The sequence below is a fragment of the Scyliorhinus torazame genome, chromosome 12, assembly GCF_047496885.1.
Source record: "Scyliorhinus torazame isolate Kashiwa2021f chromosome 12, sScyTor2.1, whole genome shotgun sequence".
Classification (NCBI taxonomy): Eukaryota; Metazoa; Chordata; class Chondrichthyes; order Carcharhiniformes; family Scyliorhinidae; genus Scyliorhinus; species Scyliorhinus torazame.
The window spans coordinates 78,665,122-78,689,776 of NC_092718.1; the positions used below are offsets into that span (position 1 = coordinate 78,665,122).

Below are 24,655 nucleotides of genomic sequence, written 5' to 3' on the forward strand. Positions count from 1 at the left end.
TCCTTCTGCACTGTAAATTCTATGATTATCCTTGTACTCCAAACAAATTTCATCAATGAGTGTGAACTAATTCTTTCCTTTGCTCCTCAGACATGCCAGAGTTCACCCAGGAGTCGCGGTGCTTCCGAGATAAACAGAAGGTCACCTGTACCTGTGTGGCCTATTCGAACCCACCCGGAAATCTCACCTGGCACCTGCCCCATGCAAGCTACAATAGTAACATAACACACGGAATTTGGGAGTCATGGCAGTTCCAAGATGGGGACCAGGTGATTGGCTCCCTGACCCTGACAGGACTCCAGGATGAGGAAGAAGTGATGGCATCATGCTCTGTTCGAAACCTGCATGGGGAGGCCATGTTCAAGGTGTATCTGTGGGTCCAAGGTGAGAGATATTTATTCTGATTGCAAGGTCCTGCCAGCCGCTCAGGACGTCCCATAATGTTTTGCAGCCAATGAGGGAAATCGTGAGGAACTTGCCCACTAGCTCCTACTCGCCCTCGTAAAATGCACACCTCCTTAGTCTTTAACCTGCAACAGTGCAGCACTCCCTCAGTACTGACCCTCTGACAGTGCAACACTCCCTCAGTACAGACCCTCTGACAGTGCAGCACTCCCTCAGTACTGACCCTCTGACAGTGCAACACTCCCTCAGTACAGACCCTCCGACAGTGCAACGCTCCCTCAGTACTGACCCTCTGACAGTGCAGCACTCCCTCAGTACCAACCCTCTGACAGTGCAGCACTCCCTCAATACTGACCCTCTGACAGTGCAGCGCTCCTTCAGCACTGACCCTCTGACAGTGCAGCGCTCTCTCAGACTGACCCTCTGGCAGTGCAGCACTCCCTCAGTACTGACCCTCTGGCAGTGCAGCACACCCTCAGTACTGACCCTCTGACGGTGCAGCGATCCCTCAGTACTGACCCTCCGACAGTGCAGTGCTAACTCAGTACTGACCCTCTGACAGTGCAGTACTCCCTCAGTACTGACCCTCTGACGGTGCAGCGATCCCTCAGTACTGACCCTCTGACAGTGCAGCACTCCCTCAGTACTGACGCACCGACAGTGCAGCACTCCCTCAGTACTTTCCCTCTGACAGTGCAGCACTCTCTCAGTACTGACTCTCTGACAGAGCAGCACTCCCTCAGTACTGACCCTCCGACTGTGCTGTACTCCCTCAGTACTCACCCTCTGACAATGCAGCACTCCCCCAGTACTACCTCGTTGACACTCTTTACTAGTGGGAAGTCCATGAACATGATGCCCTGTTTCCGCCACCTTGCTGGTCTCCAGTGGACTGTAACTTCCCGTTTTGTAATTCCAGGGGACGGCCTACGTCGGGATCAGATTGTTTTGGGAGCTGTCGCTGGCGCGCTTGGAATGCTTATTTTATCTTTGCTGTTGTGTCAGATTTTCATTTGTTGCCGAAGGTGAGATAATAACAAATAACTTCCATTTGTAAAGCTACTGTTGAAACATAGCGGCTCTTCCACCATGGACCAGACCTTGGTTCCCACATGAACAAAACTTAACTCTACGTATTGTACAGTGTGACGCCAAAACAGATTGCTGCTGTCTAGTTCGGTGTGTCCTCCCCCCCCCCCCCCACCCCTGCACCCCCATCCCCCCTTTCCCTAACCCCTCCCCATCTCCCACCACCCACCCCCCCTTGCTAGCCCCCCTAGTCATATGGGGGCTTCCTTTTTTGGTGGATGATTGGGGAGGGGATTACCTCTCCCGCCATGTTGTCCCCCTTTGCTTGTCTCAGACTCTCTGCCCCCTTTCCCCCGCTCCCCCCTGGGTTGTGCGTCCCTTGCATTGCTCCTTGTCTTTTTTTCCCCCCTCTCTACCCCTTCAAGCTCTCCCTCTATTGGTTGTTGCTGGCCTCAAACAGGTTTTGGAACAGACCAACAAATTGCCCCCATGCAGTAAGGAAGCCTTCCTCCGACCCTCGGGTGATGTACTTTATCTTCTCCAGGTGGAGAAATTCCAAAAGGTCGGCTAGCCAGTCCGCAGCTGTGGGTGATGCTGCTGATCGCCAGCTGAGCAGAATTCTCCGGCGTGCGATTAGGGAAACGAAAGTTAGGGCTTCAGCCCTCTTCCCCATGTGTAGTTCTGGCTGCTCTGATACCCCAAAGATTGCTATATTTGGGCATGGTTTCACCCTCACCTCCACAACCGTGGACATTGCCTCGGAGAAGGCTGTCCAGAACCCAGCAAGTTTGGGACAAGCCCAAAACATGTGGGTGTGGTTGGCCGGGCCCCTCTGGCACAGTTCACATTCATCATAGATTATCATAGAATTTACAGTGCAGAACCTCCACCTCGGGGTAGAACCTGCTGATTCGGGTTCTGGTCAGGTGCGCTCTGTGCACCACTTTGAACTGCATGAGGCTGTACCTTGCGCAGGAGGAGGTGGAGTTGGCCCTGCTCAGTGCTTCGCTCCAGAGTCCCCACCCCACTTCTGTCCCCAGTTCGTCCTCCCATTGCCACCTGGTTTCACTGTGGTGTTCGAGTTCTGCCCAGTAGCTGTCCGCATATTTTACCACAGACTCCCCCCTCCTTACTGTTTGTGGTCATCAGGTCCTCTAACAGTTTGGTCTCCGGGCCCTGGGGTATCCTCTTGTGTATGTGCGGAGGAAATGTTTTATTTGCAGGTGTCTCATTTCCTGCCCGGCAGTTCCCATTCCTCCGGCAGTTCATTCAGCATCGCTTGTCTGTGCCCAGGTAGAAGTCCCGAACTGTCAGCATTCCCCCGTTCTGTCTCCATTTTTTAAAGGTTGCGCCCAGCGTGGCTGACGGGAATCTGGGGTTACCGCAGATGGGGGCCATGGGGGACATCCCGGTCATCCCAAAATGTTGTCTTAGCTGGCCCCAGGTTTTCAGTGTGGCCATTACCACTGGGCTCGATGTGTATTTTGCCGAGGGGGATGGGAGTGCTGCTGGGGCCTGGGCCCGGAGGGTCGTTCCCCTGCAGGAGGCCTCCTCTATCTGTACCCACTCTGAGTTGGGTTCATGCACCCATCCTCTCGCCCTTTCCGCCATTGCTGCCTCGTGGTAATATTGCAGGTTTGGCAGTGCCAGGCCTCCCTTACTTTTCCTTGGCACACTGCCTTCCTAGTGAATAGCAGGTTAAAGTCCATTTGTAGCTTTTTCCTGTCTGCCAGCAGCTCTACAGGTCGGGGCCTCAGAGACTTCCAGAATGGAGTCTACCAGTTGTTGCCTGCCCGCCCTCTCTTCACTGTCTCTAGGTGCCTTGTAGGCTATTATTTCCCCTCAGATCACAGCCTTCCGTGCCTCCCAGAACATGGAAGGTGAGACTTCCCTGTTCCGGTTGTCAGTCACATAGTCGCTTACCGACTGCGATGTTTTGTGGTAGAAGGCCTTGACGGCCAGGAGGTCCGTGTCCAGCCTCGATGTAGGGCGCTGAGCACGGCCCGTCTCCAACCTCACAGCCACATAGTGCGGAGCATGGTCGGAGATGACTATCGCCGAGTACTCCGTTCCTGTAATTCCTGGAAGAACTGATTTCCCCACAGCAAAGAAATCAATACAGATGTATACCTTGTGTACTTGTGAAAAAAATGAGAATTCTTTTTCTCCCGGGTGCAGGAACCTCCACGGGTCCACAGTCTCCCATCTGCTCCATAAATGTTCCCAGTTCCTTAGACATGCCAATCTTTTTCCCCTTTCTGGGTTGATCGGTTGGTCAGCGGGTCCTGTACGCAGTTAAAGTCGCCTCCCATAATCAGTTGGTGCGTGTCAATGTTGGGGATTTCCGCCATGGTCTTTTTTATAAAGTCTGTGTCGTCCCAGTTGGGAGCGTACACATTTACCAGTACGACCGGTGCCCCTTCTAGGACACCGCTGACCATGACGTACCGTCCCCCTGGCTCTGTAACCGCCCTAGTTGCAGTGAATCTCGTCCTCTTGCTGATCAGTATGGCCACTCCCCTAGCCCTCGTCATGTAGCATGAATGTTTTGTCTGTCCCACCCAGCCCTTCCTTACCAGTCGCCTGTCCTACTCCCTCAGGTCTGTCTCCTGTAAGTAGACTATGTCCGCCGGCTTCTCAGGCGACCGAAGACGCTGGAATTTTTCACTGGGCCGTTAAGTCCTCTTACATTCCAGGTGACTATCCTGGTGGAGGGTTTCTGACACCCCGGGTCCTGCGGTGTGATGAACGGTTACTGCCTTGTCATCATGTAAGGTGATGTCCCATTTGAGACTGGGCTTGGAACCTTGGGGACTCCGCCTCTGGTTCCACACATCTGTGAGCCATATATAAGGGGCTGCCTTGTGGGCTGTTCAGCAGTTAGCACACATCTCGGCTCTAGCATAGTTCTTAGTCTATTAAAGCCTTCTTTACCGTTTACACTCTAAGCGTCGTTATTGAGGGTACCACAATTTAATAGACTAAACTAAATCAGGATGGACGCACGTCTAAAACCAGAGAAGCTCAACCTGGAAGCAGGGACACCGGAAGCAAAGGAAATTTTAAAATACTGGCTGCGGTGCTTCGAGGCCTACCTGGACTCCGCAGAGATTCCCATCCTGTGGCCACGCAAGCTGAGCCTACTCCACGTCCGGGTGAGTCACAGAATCTCCGCCACGCTCGAAAAGGCGCCGACTTATGAAGAGGCGGTCGAGTTACTCCGCAAGCGGTTTGTCAAACCCATCAACGAGGTACACGCCAGGCATCTGTTCTCTACCTGCTGGCAGCGCTCAGGGCAATCGCGAGACAAATTCATCGAGATACTGACCGCGCTTGCTAGGGACTGTGACCATCAGGATGTGACAGGGGAAGTCCATATGATCCTGCACATCAGAGACGCTTTCGTGTCCGGCATCCGCTCCACCTACATCCGGCAGAGGCTGCTCAAAAACGGGGCAAAAGACCCCCAGGACACGCGAATGCTCGCCTCCTTGCTGGAGGTGGCCCGACATAACTTGGGTACGTACCCCACGGACTCTGCGAGCCCCCCCCGGACTTCCTCAGACTCAGCCGTATTACAGGTCTGCGCCACGCGGCGACCCGCTCACCATGGGGGCACACCGTGCTACTTCTGCGGACAGGGCCAGCATCCACGCCCACGTTGCCCAGCCCGCTCCGTGATCTGCAGCGACTGCGGGAAGAAGGGGCATTTGCGAGGGTCTGCCTGGCCAGACCCAGGGGCCAGAAAAACAAAGAACAGCCGGCTCGAAAATCAGGCTCTCAGGCCCGCAGGCCTCACAATGCTGCTGCGCACCGACCCGACATGCCCCTTTCTGACGTGTCATCAGCCACGTGCGAATCATGGGAGCGGCCATCTTCTCGACCCGACACGTGCGACCGACGGCGGCGGCCATTTTATGAGTCCGACTCAGCTGAGGACTCGGACTACCCGCGAGTGGGTGCGATCACCCTCGACCAAATTCGGCCAAAACACCTGCAGAACTCTATGATGCAGGTCCAGGTCAACGGGCGCGACAATGCATGCCTCTTCGACTACGGGAGCACGGAGAGCTTTATCCATCCTGAAACGGTAAGGCGCTGCTCCCTACGCACCCATCCCGCATCCCAAACCATAGCCCTCGAATCTGGGTCCCACTCGGTACAAATCAAGGGGTACTGTATTGCGGATCTCTCGATCCAGGGCGCCAAATACACCCGTTTCAAATTTTATATCCTCCCTCACCTCTGTGCCCCCCTGCTGCTCGGACTGGATTTCCAGTGCAGCCACCGAAGCCTGACACTGAAGTTCGGCGGACCCTTGCCCCCCCTCACGGTATGCTGCCTTGCGGCACTGAAAGTCGCACCCCCCTCGCTATTCGTGAATCTCACTCCCGACTAAGACAGTCGCCACCAGGAGCCGGCGCTACAGTGCCCATGATATGACTTTTATCAAGTCAGAGGTCCAGCGTTTACTAGGAGAGGGGGTCATCGAGGCTAGCAACAGCCCTTGGAGAATGCAAGTGGTGGTAGTGCGGTCCGGGGAGAAGAAACGGATGGTCGTGGATTATAGCCAGACAATAAACCGATTCACGCAGCTTGATGCGTACCCCCTTCCTCGCATCGCGGAAATGGTAAATCGGATCGCCCAATACCGAGTCTTTTCCATGGTCGACCTCAAATCTGCCTACCACCAGCTCCCCATCCGACCAAAAGACCGCCCCTATACTGCCTTCGAACCAGCCGGCCGGCTCTTCCACTTCCTCAGGGTCCCCTTCGGTGTCACAAATGGGGTCTCCGTCTTTCAAAGGGCGATGGATCAAATGGTGGACCAGTACGGTTTGCGGGCTACATACCCGTACTTGGACAATGTCACCATCTGCAGCCATGACCAGCAGGACCATGACGCAAACCTCGAAAAGTTCCTCCAGACCGCCCGAGCCCTTAACCTGACCTATAATGAGGAGAAATCCGTTTTCCACACCACCCGGCTGGCCATCCTCGGCTATGTCGTGGAAGACGGGGTCCTAGGTCCCGACCCAGACCGCATGCGCCCCCTTAAGGAACTCCCTCTCCCCCGCAGCCTCAAGGCCCTCAAACGGTGCTTGGGGCTTTTCTCTTATTACGCCCAGTGGGTCTCCAAGTATGCGGACAAAGCCCGTCCACTCATAAAGACCACCATTTTTCCCCTCTCGGCTGAGGCTCAATTGGCCTTCAACCGCATCAAGGCCGACATCATTAAGGCCGCCATGCACGCGGTGGACGAAACCATTCCTTTCCAGGTAGAGAGCGATGTGTCAGACATCACCCTGGCTGCTACCCTCAATCAGGCAGGCAGACCAGTAGCGTTCTTCTCCCGAACCCTCACCGCCTCCGAGGTTCGACAGTCTGCAGTCGAAAAGGAGGCACAAGCCTTTGTGGAGGCTGTGCGGTGCCGGAGACACTACCTCGCCGGTAGGAGGTTTACCCTCATCACCGACCAATGGTCAGTCGCTTCTCTGTTCGATAACACGCAACGGGGCAAAATAAAAAAATGATAACATTTTGAGGTGGAGGATTGAACTCTCCACCTACACGTACAATATCAAGTATCGTCCAGGGGAACTCAATGAGCCCCCAGATGCCCTGTCCCGCGGCACATGTGCCAACGCGCAGGACGACCGCCTGCAAGCCATCCACAATGACCTCTGCCACCCGGACGTTACCCGGCTCGTCCATTTTATCAAGTCCCGCAACCTACCTTACTCAACCAAGGAGGTCAAGGCCATGGTCAGGGCCTGCCAGGTCTGTGCGGAGTGCAAACCGCACTTCTACCGGCCAGACAGGGTTCGGCTCATGAAGGCCTCGGGCCCCTTTGAGCGACTGAGCGTGGACTTCAAGGGGCCCCTCCCATCCACCAATCGTTATGCCTATTTCCTCACCGTTATCGATGAGTTCTCCCATTTCCCATTCGCCATTCCCTGCCCCGACATGACCTCAGCCACTGTGATTAAGGCACTGCACAGCATCTTCACTCTGTTCGGTTTCCCCGCTTATATCCACAGTGACCGGGGTACATCGTTCATGAGCGATGAACTGCGTCAGTATCTGCTCAGCAAAGGCATCGCCTCGAGCAGAACGACCAGTTTTTACCCGCGGGGAAACGGGCAGGTGGAGAGGGAGAACGCCACAGTGTGGAAGGCTGTCCTTCTGGCCCTGTGGTCGAGAAGTCTCCCAACTACCCGCTGGCAGGAGGTTCTACCCGATGCCCTATACTCCATTAGGTCACTCCTTTGCACAGCCACGAATGAGACCCCTCACAACCGATTGTTTGTCTTCCCCAGGAAGTCTACCTCCGGGGTCTCGCTTCCACCTTGGCTGATGGCTCCGGCACCTGTTCTTCTCTGGAGGCACACGAGGAGCCATAAAACGGACCCCCTGGTTGAAAAGGTCCGACTGCTCCATGCCAACCCGTTACGCCTACGTTGAGTACCCCGACGGCAGGCAAGATACGGTTTCCCTCCGGGATCTGGCACCCGCTGGATCCCCCACTACAAATGCCCCTTCTCGCGCCGCTCCCCTGCAGGACCCGGCGCCCCCTACAACACACCCCCTTCTGCGCCCCCTGTCGTGCGACCCCCCCCTAGCGCCCCCCCCTTTACACACCCTGCCGGCGCCACTACCCCCCGGCCCTGCCTCATCCCCCTGCCCCGACCCGGACCGAAGCTCCGACCGCTGTGCTCCCGGATGTACCCTCAACCGGGACGTCCGTGCCCGCCGCACCACCGCACGAACTGAGGAGGTCAATGAGGATGATCCGGCCACCGAGACGGATGGACCTATGATGACACTTCACCCCCCGCCGGACTCTTTTTTAAACAGGGGGTGAATGTGATGAACGGTTACTGCCTTGTCATCATGTAAGGTGATGTCCCCTTTAAGACCGTGCTTGGAACCCTGGGGACTCCGCCTCTGGCTCCGCCCATCTGTGAGCCATATATAAGGGGCTGCCTTGTGCGCTGTGCAGCAGTTAGCACACGTCTCGGCTCTAGCATAGTTCTTAGTCTATTAAAGCCTTCTTTACCGTTTACACTCTAAGCGTCGTTATTGAGGGTACCACATGCGGGATCAACCATACAGATGCGCCCCTGCACTCTGGGGTTTCCCTTTGTTAGGGGGCCGTCCAAAATGGCCACGGTCACCGTTCTCCCATGAGGTCAGGCCCGTGCACATCGGGGTTTCCTTTTGTCCAGGGGGCACCCAACATGGCCGCCAACTGTGTGTATGCCACATGGGTGCGCCCCTGCACTGCAGGGTCTCCCTTTGTTGAAAGTGGCTGCTTGCGGCGCCATCTTGATTCCTCGGCCTGCTCCATGCCTGCTGAGGCCTGTGTCTGCATTGCAGCCAACTCTTTCCTATCCTTCTGCCCTTTTTCTGTTCTGTGACCCTCCCACCCCCCCCCCCCCCCCCTCCGGTCCCCATCCCCTTTCCCCTCCATGTCCCTCCTCCCTTTCCTCCCCCCTATATTCGCCCTCTTTTCTGCCCTGCACCCCCACCCCCCCCGCCCCCTCACCCTCGCCCCCTCCTCCCCCAGCCAGACACCCCCTCTCCCCTGAGAGGTACACAATGGCCTCATTTGCTGCTTGTCTTCCCATGCTAGCCTGCTATCCCTGCTTGTGCGGTGGCACCCCTCCCTGGACTGGTCTCACATTGCCTCTGTTCTGTCTGCCCATCTCTGTTCCCTTCCTCGCCTGTTCATCTGTCTCCCCCATCGTCGCTTCCCTCTCTCTGTCCTCCTACTTTAGTCCGAAAATGAAGCAGCACAGTCCCGCGCAAACACCAATCAACAGATCTTGGTCCTGTTTCATCCTTCACTTTCCGTAATTTTCCCTGCTGCATTCACCGTTGCTGCGTCTGTTCCCTCTCTAGACTGTTGGTTTCCACAAACTCTTCGGCCTCCGCCGGAGTGCCGAAGTAGCATCAATTCTCTTGAGGGGTACTTTGCACAGTGCCCCCAGTGTGGTCTAACCGAGGGATATGGAGATCGGAACTGTGCACAGTGCTCCCAGTGTGGTCTAATCAAGGGGTATGGAGATTGGAACTGTGCACAGTGCGGTCTAATCAAGGGATATGGAGATCGGAACTGTGCACAGTGCCCCCAGTGTGGTCTAATCAAGGGATATGGAGATCGGAACTGTGCACAGTGCTCCCAGTGTGGTCTAATCAAGGGGTATGGAGATTGGAACTGTGCACAGTGCGGTCTAATCAAGGGATATGGAGATCGGAACTGTGCACAGTGCCCCCAGTATGGTCTAATCAAGGGATATGGAGATCGGAACTGTGCACAGTGCTCCCAGTGTGGTCTAATCAAGGGATATGGAGACAGGAACTGTACACAGTGCTCCCAGAGTGGTCTAATCAAGGGATATGGGGATGGGAACTGTGTACAGTGTTCCCAGTGTGGTCTAATCAAGGGGTATGGAGATTGGAACTGTGCACAGTGCAGTCTAATCAAGGGTAATGGAGATCGGAACTGTGTACAGTGCTCCCAGTGTGGTCTAACCAAGGGATATGGAGACAGGAACTGTGTACAGTGCTCACAGTGTGGGTCTAACCAAGGGATATGGAGACAGGAACTGTGCACAGTGCTCTCAGTATGGTCTAACCAAGGGATTATGGAGACAGGAACTGTGCACAGTGCTCCCAGTGTGGTCTAAACAAGGGATATGGTCACGTAACCTGCATTGGTGATTTTTGTGATGTGTTTATCTGTTTGTAATCTACTTACAGGAATGAGAAGCGACACCCGATCGACAGAACAGAACTGGAGATGCTTACTGGGCAGCCCATGCTCGTCCGGAGTTTCAGCTTGGTACGAGAGAATGGCCTCCATCTTACTCTTGATTCAGATATCCCCCTGCTCCCATTCAGAGTTGCCCATTACCAATCTTTGGGCCTTGTGGGTGAGGATAGATTGGACAGAGGAAACAAATGGACCAGGGTGAGGCCATTCAGACCTTCGCACCTGTTTCGGCTCTTTGCAAGATCAATCAAATTTGTCCCGCCACTTCCCTCCCCGCTGTATCCCCCATATATCCTTGAAAATTTGTACCCTTCACAAATTCATCACACGATTTGACAAGGTATAACAAACCTATTTGAGTTGGGGTGGTGGGGGGAGGTGCAGCTGTAGAACAGAGGGCAGAACCTCAAACTGAGAGCTCAAGGGACTAAATGGGCATCCTCCGGATCCTGAGTAACAGGCTCCAGGGGGTTGACTGGCCCTCCTCATGTTCCTGTGTAACAGGCTCCAGGGAGCTGAATGGGCCGCCTTGTGTTCCTGTGTAGCAGGCTCGAAGGGTGTGAATGGGCCTCCTCTTGTTCCTGTGCAACAGGCTCCAGGGAGCAGAATGGGCCGCCTTGTGTTCCTATGTAACAAGCTCGAGGGGGGTGAATGGGCCTCCTCCTGTTCCTGTGTAACAGGCTCGAGGGGGGTGAATGGGCCTCCTCCTGTTCCTGTGTAACAGGCTCGAGGGAGGTGAATGGGACTCCTCCTGTTCCTGTGTAACAGGCAGGAGGGGGGTGAATGGGCCTCCTCCTGTTCCTGTGTAACAGGCTCGAGGGGGGTGAATGGGCCTCCTCCTGTTCCTGTGCAACAGGCTCGAGGGGGGTGAATGGGCCTCCTCTTGTTCCTGTGCAACAGGCTCCAGGGAGCTGAATGGACCGCCTTGTGTTCCTATGTAACAGGCTCGAGGGGGGTGAATGGGCCTCCTCCTGTTCCTGTGTAACAGGCTCGAGGGGGGTGAATGGGCCTCCTCCTGTTCCTGTGTAACAGGCTCGAGGGGGGTGAATGGGCCTCCTCATGTTCCTGTGCAACAGGCTCGAGGGGGGTGAATGGGCCTCATCTTGTTGCTGTGCAACAGGCTCCAGAGAGCTGAATGGACCGCCTTGTGTTCCTATGTAACAGGCTCGAGGGGGGTGAATGGGCCTCCTCCTGTTCCTGTGTAACAGGCTCGAGGGGGGTGAATGGGCCTCCTCCTGTTCCTGAGTAACAGGCTCGAGGGGCTGAATGGACCTTCTCCTGTTCCTGTGTGACAGGCTCGAGGGGCTGAATGGGCCGCCTTGTGTTCCTGTGTAACAGGCTCAAGGGGCTGAATGGGCCTCCTCTTGTTGCTGTGTAACAGGCTCAAGGGGGGTGAATGGGCCTCCTCCTGTTCCTGTGTAACAAGCTCGAGGGGGGTGAATGGGCCGCCTCCTGTTCCTGTGTAACAGGCTCGAGGGGGTGATTTGGGCCTCCTCCTGTTCCTGTGTAACAGGCTCAAGGGCTGAATGGGCCTCCTCCTGTTCCTGTGTAACAGGCTCAAGGGGCTGAATGGGCCACCTTGTGTTCCTATGTAACAGGCTCGAGGGGGGTGAATGGGCCTCCTCCTGTTCCTGTGTAACAGGCTTGAGGGGGCTGAATGGGCCGCCTTGTGTTCCTATGTACCAGGCTCGAGGGGGGTGACTGGGCCTCCACCTGTTCCTGTGTAACAGGCTTGAGGGGGGTGAATGGGCCTCCTCCTGTTCCTGTGTAACAGGCTTGAGGGGGGTGAATGGGCCTCCTCCTGTTCCTGTGTAACTGGCTCGAGGGGGCAGAATGGGCCTCCTGCTGTTCCTGTGTAACAAGCTCGAGGGGGCTGAGTGGGCTTCCTCCTGTTCCTGTGTAACAGGCTTGAGGGGGGTGAATGGGCCTCCTCCTGTTCCTGTATAACTGGCTCGAGGGGGCAAAATGGGCCTCCTGCTGTTCCTGTGCAACAGGCTCGAGGGGGGTGAATGGGCCTCCTCTTGTTCCTGTGCAACAGGCTCCAGGGAGCTGAATGGACCGCCTTGTGTTCCTATGTAACAGGCTCGAGGGGGGTGACTGGGCCTCCTCCTGTTCCTGTATAACAGGCTCGAGGGGGTGATTGGGCCTCCTCCTGTTCCTGTGTAACAGGCTCGAGGGGGGTGAATGGGCCTCCTCATGTTCCTGTGCAACAGGCTCGAGGGGGGTGAATGGGCCTCCTCTTGTTGCTGTGCAACAGGCTCCAGAGAGCTGAATGGACCGCCTTGTGTTCCTATGTAACAGGCTCGAGGGGGGTGAATGGGCCTCCTCCTGTTCCTGTGTAACAGGCTCGAGGGGGGTGAATGGGCCTCCTCCTGTTCCTGAGTAACAGGCTCGAGGGGCTGAATGGACCTCCTCCTGTTCCTGTGTGACAGGCTCGAGGGGCTGAATGGGCCGCCTTGTGTTCCTGTGTAACAGGCTCAAGGGGCTGAATGGGCCTCCTCTTGTTGCTGTGTAACAGGCTCGAGGGGGGTGAATGGGCCTCCTCCTGTTCCTGTGTAACAGGCTCGAGGGGGGTGAATGGGCCTCCCCCTGTTCCTGTGTAACAGGCTCGAGGGGGGTGAATGGGCCTCCTCCTGTTCCTGTGTAACAGGCTCAAGGGCTGAATGGGCCTCCTCCTGTTCCTGTGTAACAGGCTCAAGGGGCTGAATGGGCCGCCTTGTGTTCCTATGTAACAGGCTCGAGGGGGGTGAATGGGCCTCCTCCTGTTCCTGTGTAACAGGCTTGAGGGGACTGAATGGGCCGCCTTGTGTTCCTATGTGCCAGGCTCGAGGGGGGTGACTGGGCCTCCTCCTGTCCCTGTGTAACAGGCTTGAGGGGGGTGAATGGGCCTCCTCCTGTTCCTGTGTAACAGGCTTGAGGGGGGTGAATGGGCCTCCTCCTGTTCCTGTGTAACTGGCTCGAGGGGGCAGAATGGGCCTCCTGCTGTTCCTGTGTAACAAGCTCGAGGGGGCTGAGTGGGCCTCCTCCTGTTCCTGTGTAACAGGCTCAAGGGGCTGAATGACCTACTGCTCAATAATCGATGCTCCTCTTTCTATTTCAGGTGGCAGAGGAGGAAGTGGGAGAGGCAGAGGCGGATCCTCAGTCAGAGGAGGCTGACGCTCAGATGGAGGACGCTGACACTCAGACGGAGCAGACCCAAGTTCTCGTGGAAGAGACCGGCCCTCAGATAGAGGTGGGCGGCGAGGCGGGGAGCCCCAAGACAGTGGAGAACGGGGAGGCTGGACAGGAGGTGGAGGAGCTGCACTATGCCTGCATTGTGTTCTCGAAACCCAGCGCCTCAGATGAGATTGTTGGCAGGAGAGACAGTACCCAGTATGCCCAGATCAAACCACAATAAGGGTAGGATGTGAAATGCCATGGCCTAAAGATGACAGAGCACATTGATCCGAGGGACCCTTGCTGCTGAACTTGTGATCCCTCGCTTCGGGAGAAGCAGGACCTATCGCCTCTGGAGAGTCTTCCCCGGAGGGCTTGTCATTTTCCCCTCTATGAACTTTGCTGCACCCCTCATACCCCAATGTCCAACACAGTCGTCGCTCGCTGAACCGCACTGGGGTCAAATCCTCCGACTTCTCCACTTGAAAACTGTCACCCAGTTTCCAGTTCCATCCTGAAATAGCCATTCCTCCCGATCTCTGTAACCTCCTCCAGTCCCTGAAACGCTCCCGATCTCTGTAACCTCCTCCAGTCCCTGAAACCCTCCCGATCTCTGTAACCTCCTCCAGTTGCTGAAACCCTCCCGATCTCTGTAACCTCCTCCAGTCCCTGAAACCCTCCCTATCTCTGTAACCTTCTCCAGCCCTTACAACCCTCCCTATCTCTGTAACTTCCTCCAGTCCCTGAAACCCTCCCTATCTCTGTAACCTCTTCCAGCCCTTACAACACTCCCTATCTCTGTAACCTCCTCCAGTCCCTAAAACCCTCTCTATCTCTGTAACCTTCTCCAGTCCCTGAAGCCCTGTCTATCTCTGTAACCTCCTCCATCCCCTACTACTCTCCCTATCTCTGTAACCTCCTCCAGCCCTTACAACCCTCCCTATCTCTGTAACCTCCTCCAGTCCCTGAAACCCTCCCTTATCTCTGTAACCACCTCCAGTCCCTGAAACCCTCCCTTATCTCTGTAACCTCCTCCAGTCCCTGAAACCCTCCCTATCTCTGTAATCTCCTCCAATCCCTGTAACCCTCCTTATTTATCTTTGTAACCTCCTCCAGCCCTTACAACACTCCCTATCTCTGTAGTGTCCTCGAGTACCGACAACCCACCCTATCTCTGTAACCTCCTTCAGACCCGACAACCCTCCCAATCTCTGTAACCTCCTTCTTCCCCTACTACTCTCCCTATCTCTGTAACCTCCTCCAGCCCCTACAAATATTCCTATCTCTGTAACCTCAACCACCCCCTTAAACCTTCCCTATCTCTGTAACCTCCTCCAGCCCCTACAACCCTCACTATTGCTGTAACCTCCTCTAGTCTCTACCCCCTCACTATCTCTGTAACCTCCTCCAGCCGCTACAATCCGCCCTGTCGCTATAACCTCCTCCAGTCTCTACAACCCTCCCTACCTCTGTAAACTCCTCCATCCCCGACACCCCTCCCTCCTTCTGTAATCTCCTCTGGCCCCCTCCAACCCAGTGTTGTGTCCCAGACTGCATGACGCATGGCCTCCACTGGTGACGCATGGAAATCGAGTGGTGGGATGACAGCTCATGTGGCCCCATGGTGGCCAGGATCGAGTCCCTGAAGACCCACCTGGGTTTGACAAATATAGGCCAGTCTTGTGGACGGCGTGGTTTGGAGGTCAGGGTTCGTTGTCTGACCGCCGTGAGGTTGCAGCGCCGAAGGTTGTTTATTGACCTCTCCTAATCTGGAGGTTTCGACCTGGGATGGGATCTTTGGAAGCTCATTCGGCCCCTCCCGGTGCCGGTGCCTCAGTTCCCTCCGGCTTTTTGATCGCTACTCCCAAAGAGCTTGCTACACTGGACCAGCTGATTCTCTCTGTGCTCTGAACTTCCTTAATATTCACCACTATCGAGCTTCTGATGTTACGCCGCTTCCCCATTGTGTTTGACGTCTTCCTCATCCCCACGGCACCTTCTCAACGCAACCACAGGACATGCAACAGTTCTCCTGTTCCCTTTCCCATTGTCACCTGAAAACTATTTTCCAGCTCAAACAGTGACTCGTGTGTATATTTCAACTTTGTCCAATGTAACAGCTGCTCACACTGGTTTTTAATTAATTCACGTGATGTAAGCATCGCTGGCTGGGTCCAGCATTTATTTCAACAGGTGGTGGTGAGTTGCTGCGGTCCCTGAAATGTAGGTACACCCACAGTGCTGTTAGGGAGGGTGTTCCAGGATTTTGACCCAGCCACAATGAAGGAACCGCCTGATATATTTCCAAGTCAGGGTGGTGAGTCACTCGGAGGGGTACCTCCATGTGGCGGGGTCCCCAGGTATCTGCTGCCCTTGTCCTTCTAGGTGGAGCGGTCGTGGGTTTGGAAGGTGCTGTCTCAGGAACCTTGGTGAGTTACTGCAGTGCTTCCTGTAGATGGGACTTACTGCAGCCACTGTGCGTCGGTGGTGGAGGGTTTGAATGTTTGTGGTTAGCATCTCGATCAAGCGGGTCTGCTCTGCCCTGGATGGTGTTGAGTTTCTTGAGTGTTGTTGGAGCTGCACTCACCCAGACAAGTGGAGAGCATTCCATCACCCTCCTGACTTGTGACTTGGAGATAGTGGATAGGCTTTGGGGGGAATCAGGAGGTGAGATACTCGCTACAGGATTCTGGACCTCTGACCAGTTTTTGCAACGTGGTCTCCTCAATCCTGGAAGGCTGAACACAGGCTGGATCACAACTTGAAGGGGCAGAATTTGCAAGGCAGAGGGGAGGAGAGGGAGGAACTGAGTGGATAGCTCTCGCACAGAGTGGCAGGCAGAATGGAATCTCCCTGTCCGTTATGATTCCACGATGCAAATGAGGTCCCCAGGAGTGAGCCAGGGAGCTTCATCGCCCTTTTAAAGGATGATATTCAGTGGGGTTCTGTCTAAAATCCATCCCTCTGCGGAGCCCCTCTTGCGCAGCAAAGATTAACCTCTAGCCTGGTGAGTGACAGCACGGAAAGACAGATCAGGGGCGAAATTCTCCCCCAACGGCGGGATGTCCGCCGACTGGCGCCAAAGCCGGCGCCAATCAGACGGGCATCGCGCCGGCCCAAAGGTGCGGAAGGCTCGGCATCTTTGGCGGCCTAGCCCAACATTGAGGGGCTAGGCCGACGCCGGAGGGATTTCCGCCCTGCCAGCTGGCGGAAATGGCGTTTGTTTCCCCGCCAGCTGGCGCGGAAATGCGGCGCATGCGCGGGAGCGTCAGCGGCCGCTGTCAGTTTCCCAGCGCATGCGCGGGAGCGTCAGCGGCCGCTGTCAGTTTCCCGCGCATGCGCAGTGGGGAGAGTCTCTTCCGCCTCCGCCATGGTGGAGGCCGTAGCGGAGGCGGAAGGGAAAGAGTGCCCCCACGGCACAGGCCCGCCCGCGGATCGGTGGGCCCCGATCGCGGGCCAGGCCACCGTGGGGGCACCCCCCGGGGTCAGATCGCCCCGCGCCCCCCCCCAGGACCCTGGAGCCCGCCCACGCCGCCTGGTCCCGCCGGTAAATACCAGGTTTGATTTACGTCGGCGGGACAGTCAATTCCTGGGCGGGACTTCGGCTCATCCGGGCCGGAGAATCCAGCGGGGGGTCCCGCCAACCGGCGCGGCCGGATTCCCGCCCCCGCCCAATCTCCGGGAGCGGAGACTTCGGCGGGGGCGGGGGCGGGATTCACGGCGGCCAACGGCCATTCTCCGACCCGGCGGGGGGTCGGAGAATGACGCCCCAGGTCCCCTCCACCTTGTGGGACGCCTCTGCTCAGACCGCCAGAGTGATGCTGAGCTCACCCATTTTGATTCTGCGCCTCGCTCCCACACCAACTTCCCTGCCCTCGGTCTGCGCTGCATCAAGGCAGCTCAATGCTAGCTCAGGGAATGCTTTCCATCTCAGCATCGCGTTCAACAATTCCACGCTGTAACCCCTGCCTCGCCGGCAGCTGTTGCTGCCATTTACACATCCTCCAGACACACCTTCCCTTGTCCTGTCTCCACTTGGTTGGTCCGGCCCTCCCTCCGGTCACAGATGAACTCCCCTCTGTCTCATTCCTCCACTTCCTGCCTCTGTACCGGCTTAGAAAAGAAACGGTCACAGCTCCAGCTTCGCGGAATCTCAGAATTCTCACAACGCAGGAGGAGGCCGTTTGGCTAGTGCCTCACTTCCCCGCCCCTCCAACTCCCTCATTCTCTCCCTGTAACCCACTAATTCCTCTTCAGGCTCTGATCCAGTTCCCTTTTGAAAGCCTCAATTGAATCTGCCTCTCCGTCTCTCCCCCACTTTCCGACAGCGTATTCCTGATCCTGACTGCTCGCTGTGTGAAAATAGATCCTCCTCACGTCGCCAATTGCCTTCATTCTGTGTCTCCTCTGGTTCCCAATCCCTCTGCCCATAGAAACAGCTTCTCAATCCTCCCATTGTCCTGGGCCCTTCCCTCATGATTTCAAAACTGCCCCCACCCCCCTCTCCCCCGATCAAATCTCCCTTCCACTTTTGGTTGAAACTTCACCCTTCCATCCCGCTGCCGCTCTGTCGGACAGGATGTCTGGGGGACACCGTGGGCTGGATTTTCCGGTTCCTGCCCACCGCACGTTACTTGGTGGCACGCCATTCACTAGCGGCGGGATTCTTCTTCCATCACTTGTCAAAAAGATTTCCCACTGAGACTAAGGGCAGCACGGTAGCATTGTGCATAGCACAATTGCTTCACAGCTCCAGGGTCCCAGGTTCGATTCCGGCTTGGGCCACTGTCTGTGCGGAGTCTGCACGTCCACCCCGTGTGTGCGTGGGTTTCCTCCGGGTGCTCCGGTTTCCTCCCACAGTCCAAAGATGTGCAGGTTAGGTGGATTGGCCACGATAAATTGCCCTTAGTGTCCAAAATTGCCCTTCGTGTTGGGTGGGGTTACTGGGTTATGGGGATGGGGTGAAGGTGTTGACCTTGGGTAGGGTGCTCTTTCCAAGAGCCGGTGCAGACCCGATGGGCCGAATCCCAACAGCAGGACAGTTCTGGCCTGTGTGTACTCTTTTGCTGGCTACTCAGAATATGAGCATTAGTCTTCAGTTTTGGAGACTTGTGGGACACTGGGTGGGGATATTCCGAGACCAGACAACAGCCCCATTGGGTATTTTCCTTCTGGGCACTCGCTGACTCCCTCCCGGGGATTCTATCAGAATTGTGGAATCATCCAGCACAGGAGGTGCCCACTCATCCCATCAATCTTATACGTGCTCTTTGAATGATCTAACCCATCATTCCTGACTCTACACCCCCCACCCACCCAGGTTATCCCCCCTCACAGCCCTGTAAATTTACCTCACCCAGTATTTCTCCAATTGCCCCTTTTGAAAGTTCCTGTTGAATCTGCTTTCACCGCCCTTTCAGGCAGCACCTTCCAGATCACAACAACTCGCTGTGTGGGAAATAAAAATTCTCATTATCTACCCCTCCTCCCGCCCCAAATACATCGGTGCCAAATATCGATGATTTTGTCTGTCTCCGTCACATTCCCGGCAAGGGTCGAAAGCCCATCCCATTGAGCCTCACACTCCCGGAGAGTTCTGAGGTACAGAGGGATCTGAGTGTCTCAGTAGATGGATCAGGAAAAGTTTAATCCGCGTAAACAGTGAGTGATTGGGAAGGCGAACGTTGCCATTCGTTGCAAAGGGGGAATGGAATATAAAAGTCAGGAAGCCTCGCTACACCTGTCCAGGGCACGGCGAGACCACACCTGGTACCATGTACAGTTTTGGTCTCGAGAAGTCCAGGGTTATGAGGGGTTGGAACCTCAGTCAGATCAGCCGTGATAACCATTGAGTGGGGGAGTGGACCGTAGGGGCCGAGTGGCCGAAACCTGCTCCTAACCTGCATGTGTGCTGCGTTTATACCCTCCGGCGAAAAGATTTGACATAAGCAGAAAACCTCCTGATGCTGTGGAACAGGGGGAGTCACTGGTTCAAATGTCCTGCTTCGCTTGCTCGCTCGTTGTGGTAAGCTTTGCACAGAACATATTCAAAAGACGTGACCTATCGTGAGAGACCTTGGAACGTAAATGGGAATAGCCGTTATTTCTTTATATTAAAAAAAAAATTGACCTCTGTCAGTAAGCCACAAAAAACTGAATGGCAACGCAGCTTCGGGAATTGTGAGCCAAGTCACGGGCTGCCCTCGCCAAGCCCACTGGTTGTAAATTGAAGATTTGTATAAAGTGATGCCAAGTGAATGTCTCCTTTTGTCTGGCTTCAATCCGTGGCTGTTATGAGGTGAGGTTAGAATTCATCCACCTTTCCCCTAACTACCATTCGGAATGGCGGTGGAATCCCCAAACAGGGATGTCAGACTCCCCTTTCTCCGGCTCGTTTTCTCAAACCCCTCCGTCCCCTCAGGACGTCCCAAGGCCTTTCAGAGCAGGTCAAGGCCTTCTTTCGAAGTGAGCTCACTGTTGCAATGTCAGGAATGCATCAGCCAGTTTTGGAACAGCAAGTTCCCAGAAACAGCCATTCGATGATGACCAATCAACAGTCTTTTTAGTGAGGTTGGTTCAGGGATCAATGTTGGCCTGTTGGTCCCAGGACACTGAGGGCAAGCCCCCTCCCCCGACCACAGTACCCCCGCACCCCTCTCCCCACCGCACAACTCCCCCCCCCCCCCCACTTTTCTTCCAAATAACATCCCACAGTGTGGTGCTCCCTCAGTATTAACCCTCTGACAGTGCAGAACCCCCTCAGCACTGGCCCTCCGACAGTGCAGGGTTCCCTCAATACTGACCCTCTGACAGTGCAGCACTCCCTCAGTACTGACCCTCTGACAGTGCAGCACTCCCTCAGTACTGACCTTCCGTCAGTGCGGCGCTCCCTCATTACTGACCCTTCAACAGTGTTGCACCCTGTCAGGACTAAACCTCAACAGTGCAACACCTCCTCAATAGTGACCCTTCGACGGTGCAGCACTCTCACAGTACTGACCCTCCATCAGTAAAGCATTTCCACAGTACTGACCCTCCAAAAGTGCAGCACTCCCTCAGTGCTAACCCTCTGACAGTGCAGCACACGCTCAGTACTGACCCTCTGACAGTGCAGCATTCCCTCAGTGCTAACCCTCTGACAGTGCAGCACTCCCTCAGTGCTAACCCTCTGACAGTGCAGCACACGCTCAGTACTGACCCTCTGACAGTGCAGCATTCCCTCAGCACTGACTTTCTGACAGTGCAGCACTCTCTCAGTACTGACCCTCCAAACGTGCACCACTCCCTCAGTACTAACCCTCTGACAGTGCAGCACACACTCAGTACTGACCCTCTGACAGTGCAGTCACCCTCAGTACTGATTCTCTGACAGTGCAGCACTCCCTCAGTACTGACTCTCTGACAGTGCAGCACTCCCTCAGTACTGACTCTCGGACAGTGCAGCACTCCCTCAGTACTGACTCTCTAACAGTGTAGCGCTCCCTCAGTACTGACCCTCCATCAGTGCAGCACTCCCTCAGTACTGACCCTCTGACAGTGCAGCACTCCCTCAGTGCTGACTCCCTGACAGTGCAGCATTCCCTCAGTACTGACTCTCTGACAGTGCAGCACTCCCTCAGTACTGACTCTCTAACAGTGCAGCGCTCCCTCAGCACTGACCCTCCAACAGTGCAGCGCTCCCTTAGTACTGATCCTCCAACAGTGCAGCACTCCCACAGTACGGACCTGCTGGCAGTGCAGCACTTCCTCAGTACTGATCCTCCAACAGTGCAGCGCTCACTCAGTACTGACCCTCCAACAGTGCAGCACTCCCACAGTACTGACCGCCTGACAATGCAGCGCTCCCTCAATACTGACCCTCCAACAATGCAGCACTCCCTCAGTACTGACTCTCTGACAGTGCAGCACTCCCTCAGCACTGACACCCGACAGTGCAGCCTCCCGCAGGACTGACCCTCCAACAGTGCAACGCTCCCTCAGTACTGACCCTCCAACAGTGCAGCACCCCCTCAGTTCTGACTCTCCGACAGTGCAGCACTCCCTCAGCACTGGTACACTGGTGAGCTATTTTATCTTACCCTAATCACCGCTGACAACAAATGTTACAGTAAATTCCAGGAAGTGGCAGAGTTCTATTGCACGATTACAGAACTTATGAAATCTTGACACACTGATATATCCCCTCCCTTCCTCTTTTTCAGCAGGAACGTAAACAGGGTTGAGAATAATATGACAATTCAAGGCCACTGGTCCTTCACTCAGTCGGTTATTGAGTGCTTTTACATATTACTATTTATTGATAGTTTGCTCCAGACACGGTGTAGCGCACAAAGACTCCGTGAGACGAATAGAGTGAAGTCGATGAGGCTTTATTAAGCGTGTCTGTTCCCCCGCAGCTCGATAGTAAACTGGCCTGCGGGGGAAGACTCTGGCTTCTTATACTCCGCCTTCAGGGCGGAGCTTGAGGTCAACGGCCAACCAGGACCCGGGATCTGTCAGCCAATGTCATTAGGGCTTCCAGTCCCACATGACCCCCAATACATACAACCACATTCACCCCTTGTCAAAAATGAACCCGGCGGGGTGATGCTTCGTATGGTGGTAAGGGTTTACAGGGCTGGTCCTGGGAGGACAAAACATTCACATGGCAATACAGTATTGGACAATTTCGTCCTGTTGCAACTATTTACAGAGGGTATAGGAAGAAAAGCAAAATGTTCTTGTGAACAGTCCATATTTGTTTTACATCGACGCCACGAGTCGGTCGGGCGGTCTGGTCGTCCGTGTCGATCGCCTCGGCCCCGGCGGTGGTGGTGGTGCTTGTACCAGTGTTGTCGCCTCCAGGAGCCGTACGGTTTCAGCTCGGGCTTGATTCTTGGTCGGTGCTGAGGGGAGGGGAACCGATCCTCCTGGGAAGGGGGCGGTCGCGGGGTGCGGCGGTGGCAGGAAGGGGGGGGGTTGGGTTGATGGTGTCGGGGGGGTGTGCGTGTTGCCGGCAGGCGCCAGATCCCGCAGGGAGACCGTGTCCTGTCGGCCGTCGGGGTACTCCACGTAGGCGTACTGGGGGTTCGCGTGGAGGAGGTGAACCCTTTCGACCAACGGGTCCGCCTGATGTGCCCGCACATGCTTTCGGAGCAGGATGGGTCCTGGGGCCGCCAGCCAGGTCGGCAGCGACGTTCCAGAGGAGGACCTCCTAGGGAAGACAAGGAGACGCTCATGAGGCGTTTGATCAGTGCTCGTACATAATAACGACCGGATGGAATGGAGAGCGTCCGGGAGGACCTCCTGCCACCGTGAAACTGGGAGGTCCCTGGACCGTAGGGCCAGTAGGACGGCCTTCCAGACCGTGCCGTTCTCCCTTTCTACTTGCCCATTCCCCCGGGGGTTGTAGCTGGTCGTCCTGCTTGAGGCTATGCCCTTGCTGAGCAGGAACTGGCGCAGCTCGTCACTCATGAAAGAGGACCCCCTGTCGCTGTGGACGTATGCGGGGTAACCGAACAGTGTGAAGATGCTGTTCAGGGCTTTAATGACTGTGGCCGCGGTCATGTCAGAGCAGGGAATGGCAAAAGGGAAGCGGGAGTATTCGTCCACTACATTAAGAAAATATGCGTTGCGGTCGGTGGAGGGGAGGGGCCCTTTGAAATCGAGACTGAGGCGTTCAAAGGGGCGGGAAGCCTTAATCAGGTGCGCTCCATCTGGCCTGAAAAAATGCGGCTTGCATTCCGCGTAGATGTGGCAGTCCCTTGTGACTGTACGGACCTCCTCTAAAGAGTATGGGAGATTACGGGACTTGATGAAGTGGTAAAACCGAGTGACCCCCGGGTGGCAGAGGTCCTCGTGGAGGGTTTGGAGGCGGTTAATTTGTGCGTTGGCACATGTGCCGCGGGATAGGGCATCGGACGGCTCGTTCAGCTTTCCGGGACGATACAAAATCTCATAGTTGAAGGTGGAGAGCTCGATCCTCCACCTTAAGATTTTGTCGTTTTTGATTTTGCCCCGCTGTGCACTATCGAACATGAAGGGTACCGACCGTTGGTCCGTGAGGAGAGTGAATCTCCTGCCGGCCAGGTAATGCCTCCAATGTCGCACAGCTTCCACTATGGCTTGGGCTTAATTTTTTACTGAAGAGTGGCGGATTTCTGAGGCGTGGAGGGTCCGGGAGAAAAAGGCCACGGGTCTGCCCGCTTGGTTAAGGGTGGCCGCTAGAGCTACGTCGGAGGCGTCGCTCTCGACCTGGAAGGGGAGGGACTCGTCGATGGCGTGCATCGTGGCCTTTGCGATATCCGCTTTGATGCGGCTGAAGGCCTGGCAAGCCTCTGTCGACAGAGGGAAGGTCGTGGTCTGTATTAGGGGGCGGGCCTTGTCTGCGTACTGGGGGACCCACTGGGCGTAGTACGAAAAGAACCCCAAGCAGCGTTTCAGGGCTTTTGGGCAGTGCGGGACGGGAAATTCCATGAGTGCGCGCATACGTTCGGGGTCGGGGCCTATTATCCCATTGCGCACTACGTAGCCCAGAATGGCTAGCCGGTCGGTGCTAAAAACGCACTTGTCCTCGTTGTACGTGAGGTTCAAGGCTTTGGCGGTCTGGAGGAATTTTTGGAGGTTGGCGTCGTGGTCCTGCTGATCGTGGCCGCAGATGGTTACATTGTCGAGATACGGGAACGTGGCCCGCAACCCATGTTGATCAACCATTCGGTCCATCTCCCGTTGGAAGACCGAGACCCCGTTTGTGACGCCAAAAGGGACTCGTAGGAAATGGTATAATCGCCCGTCTGCCTCGAAGGCTGTGTACTTGCGGTCACTTGGGCGGATGGGGAGCTGATGGTAGGCGGACTTGAGGTCCACGGTGGAGAAGACTTTATATTGGGCAATCCGATTGACCATGTCGGATATGCGGGGGAGAGGGTACGCGTCTAGTTGTGTGTACCTATTGATGGTCTGGCTATAGTCAATGACCATCCTTTGTTTCTCCCCTGTCTTCACTACTACCACCTGCGCTCTCCAGGGACTATTGCTGGCCTGGATTATGCCCTCCTTTAGTAGCCGCTGGACTTCGGACCGAATTAAGGTCCGGTCCTGGGCGCTGTACCGTCTGCTCCTAGTGGCGACGGGTTTGCAATCCGGGGTGAGGTTCGCAAACAAGGACGGGGTTGCACCTTGAGGGTTGCGAGGCCGCAGATAGTGAGTGGGGGTATGGGGCCGCCGAATTTGAACGTAAGGCTCTGTAGATTGCATTGGAAATCTAATCCCAGCAAGGTGGGGGCACAGAGTTGGGGAAGGATGTTT

The 24,655-nt window shown here is 55.7% G+C and overlaps 1 protein-coding gene across 1 annotated transcript in view; it reads left to right on the plus strand.

Annotated features, from left to right (window-relative positions):
- LOC140386508 (Schwann cell myelin protein-like) overlaps positions 1–16,628 on the plus strand; it is a 90,632-nt gene extending 74,004 nt beyond the window's left edge. Inside the window, exons 9-12 of the mRNA XM_072468901.1 lie at positions 91–384; positions 1,325–1,430; positions 10,201–10,282; positions 13,314–16,628. Coding sequence (XP_072325002.1) covers positions 91–384; positions 1,325–1,430; positions 10,201–10,282; positions 13,314–13,610 — 779 coding nt within the window. The 3' untranslated portion in view covers positions 13,611–16,628. The remainder of the gene's footprint in view (positions 1–90; positions 385–1,324; positions 1,431–10,200; positions 10,283–13,313) is intronic.
- Positions 16,629–24,655: the final 8,027 nt, after the last annotated feature.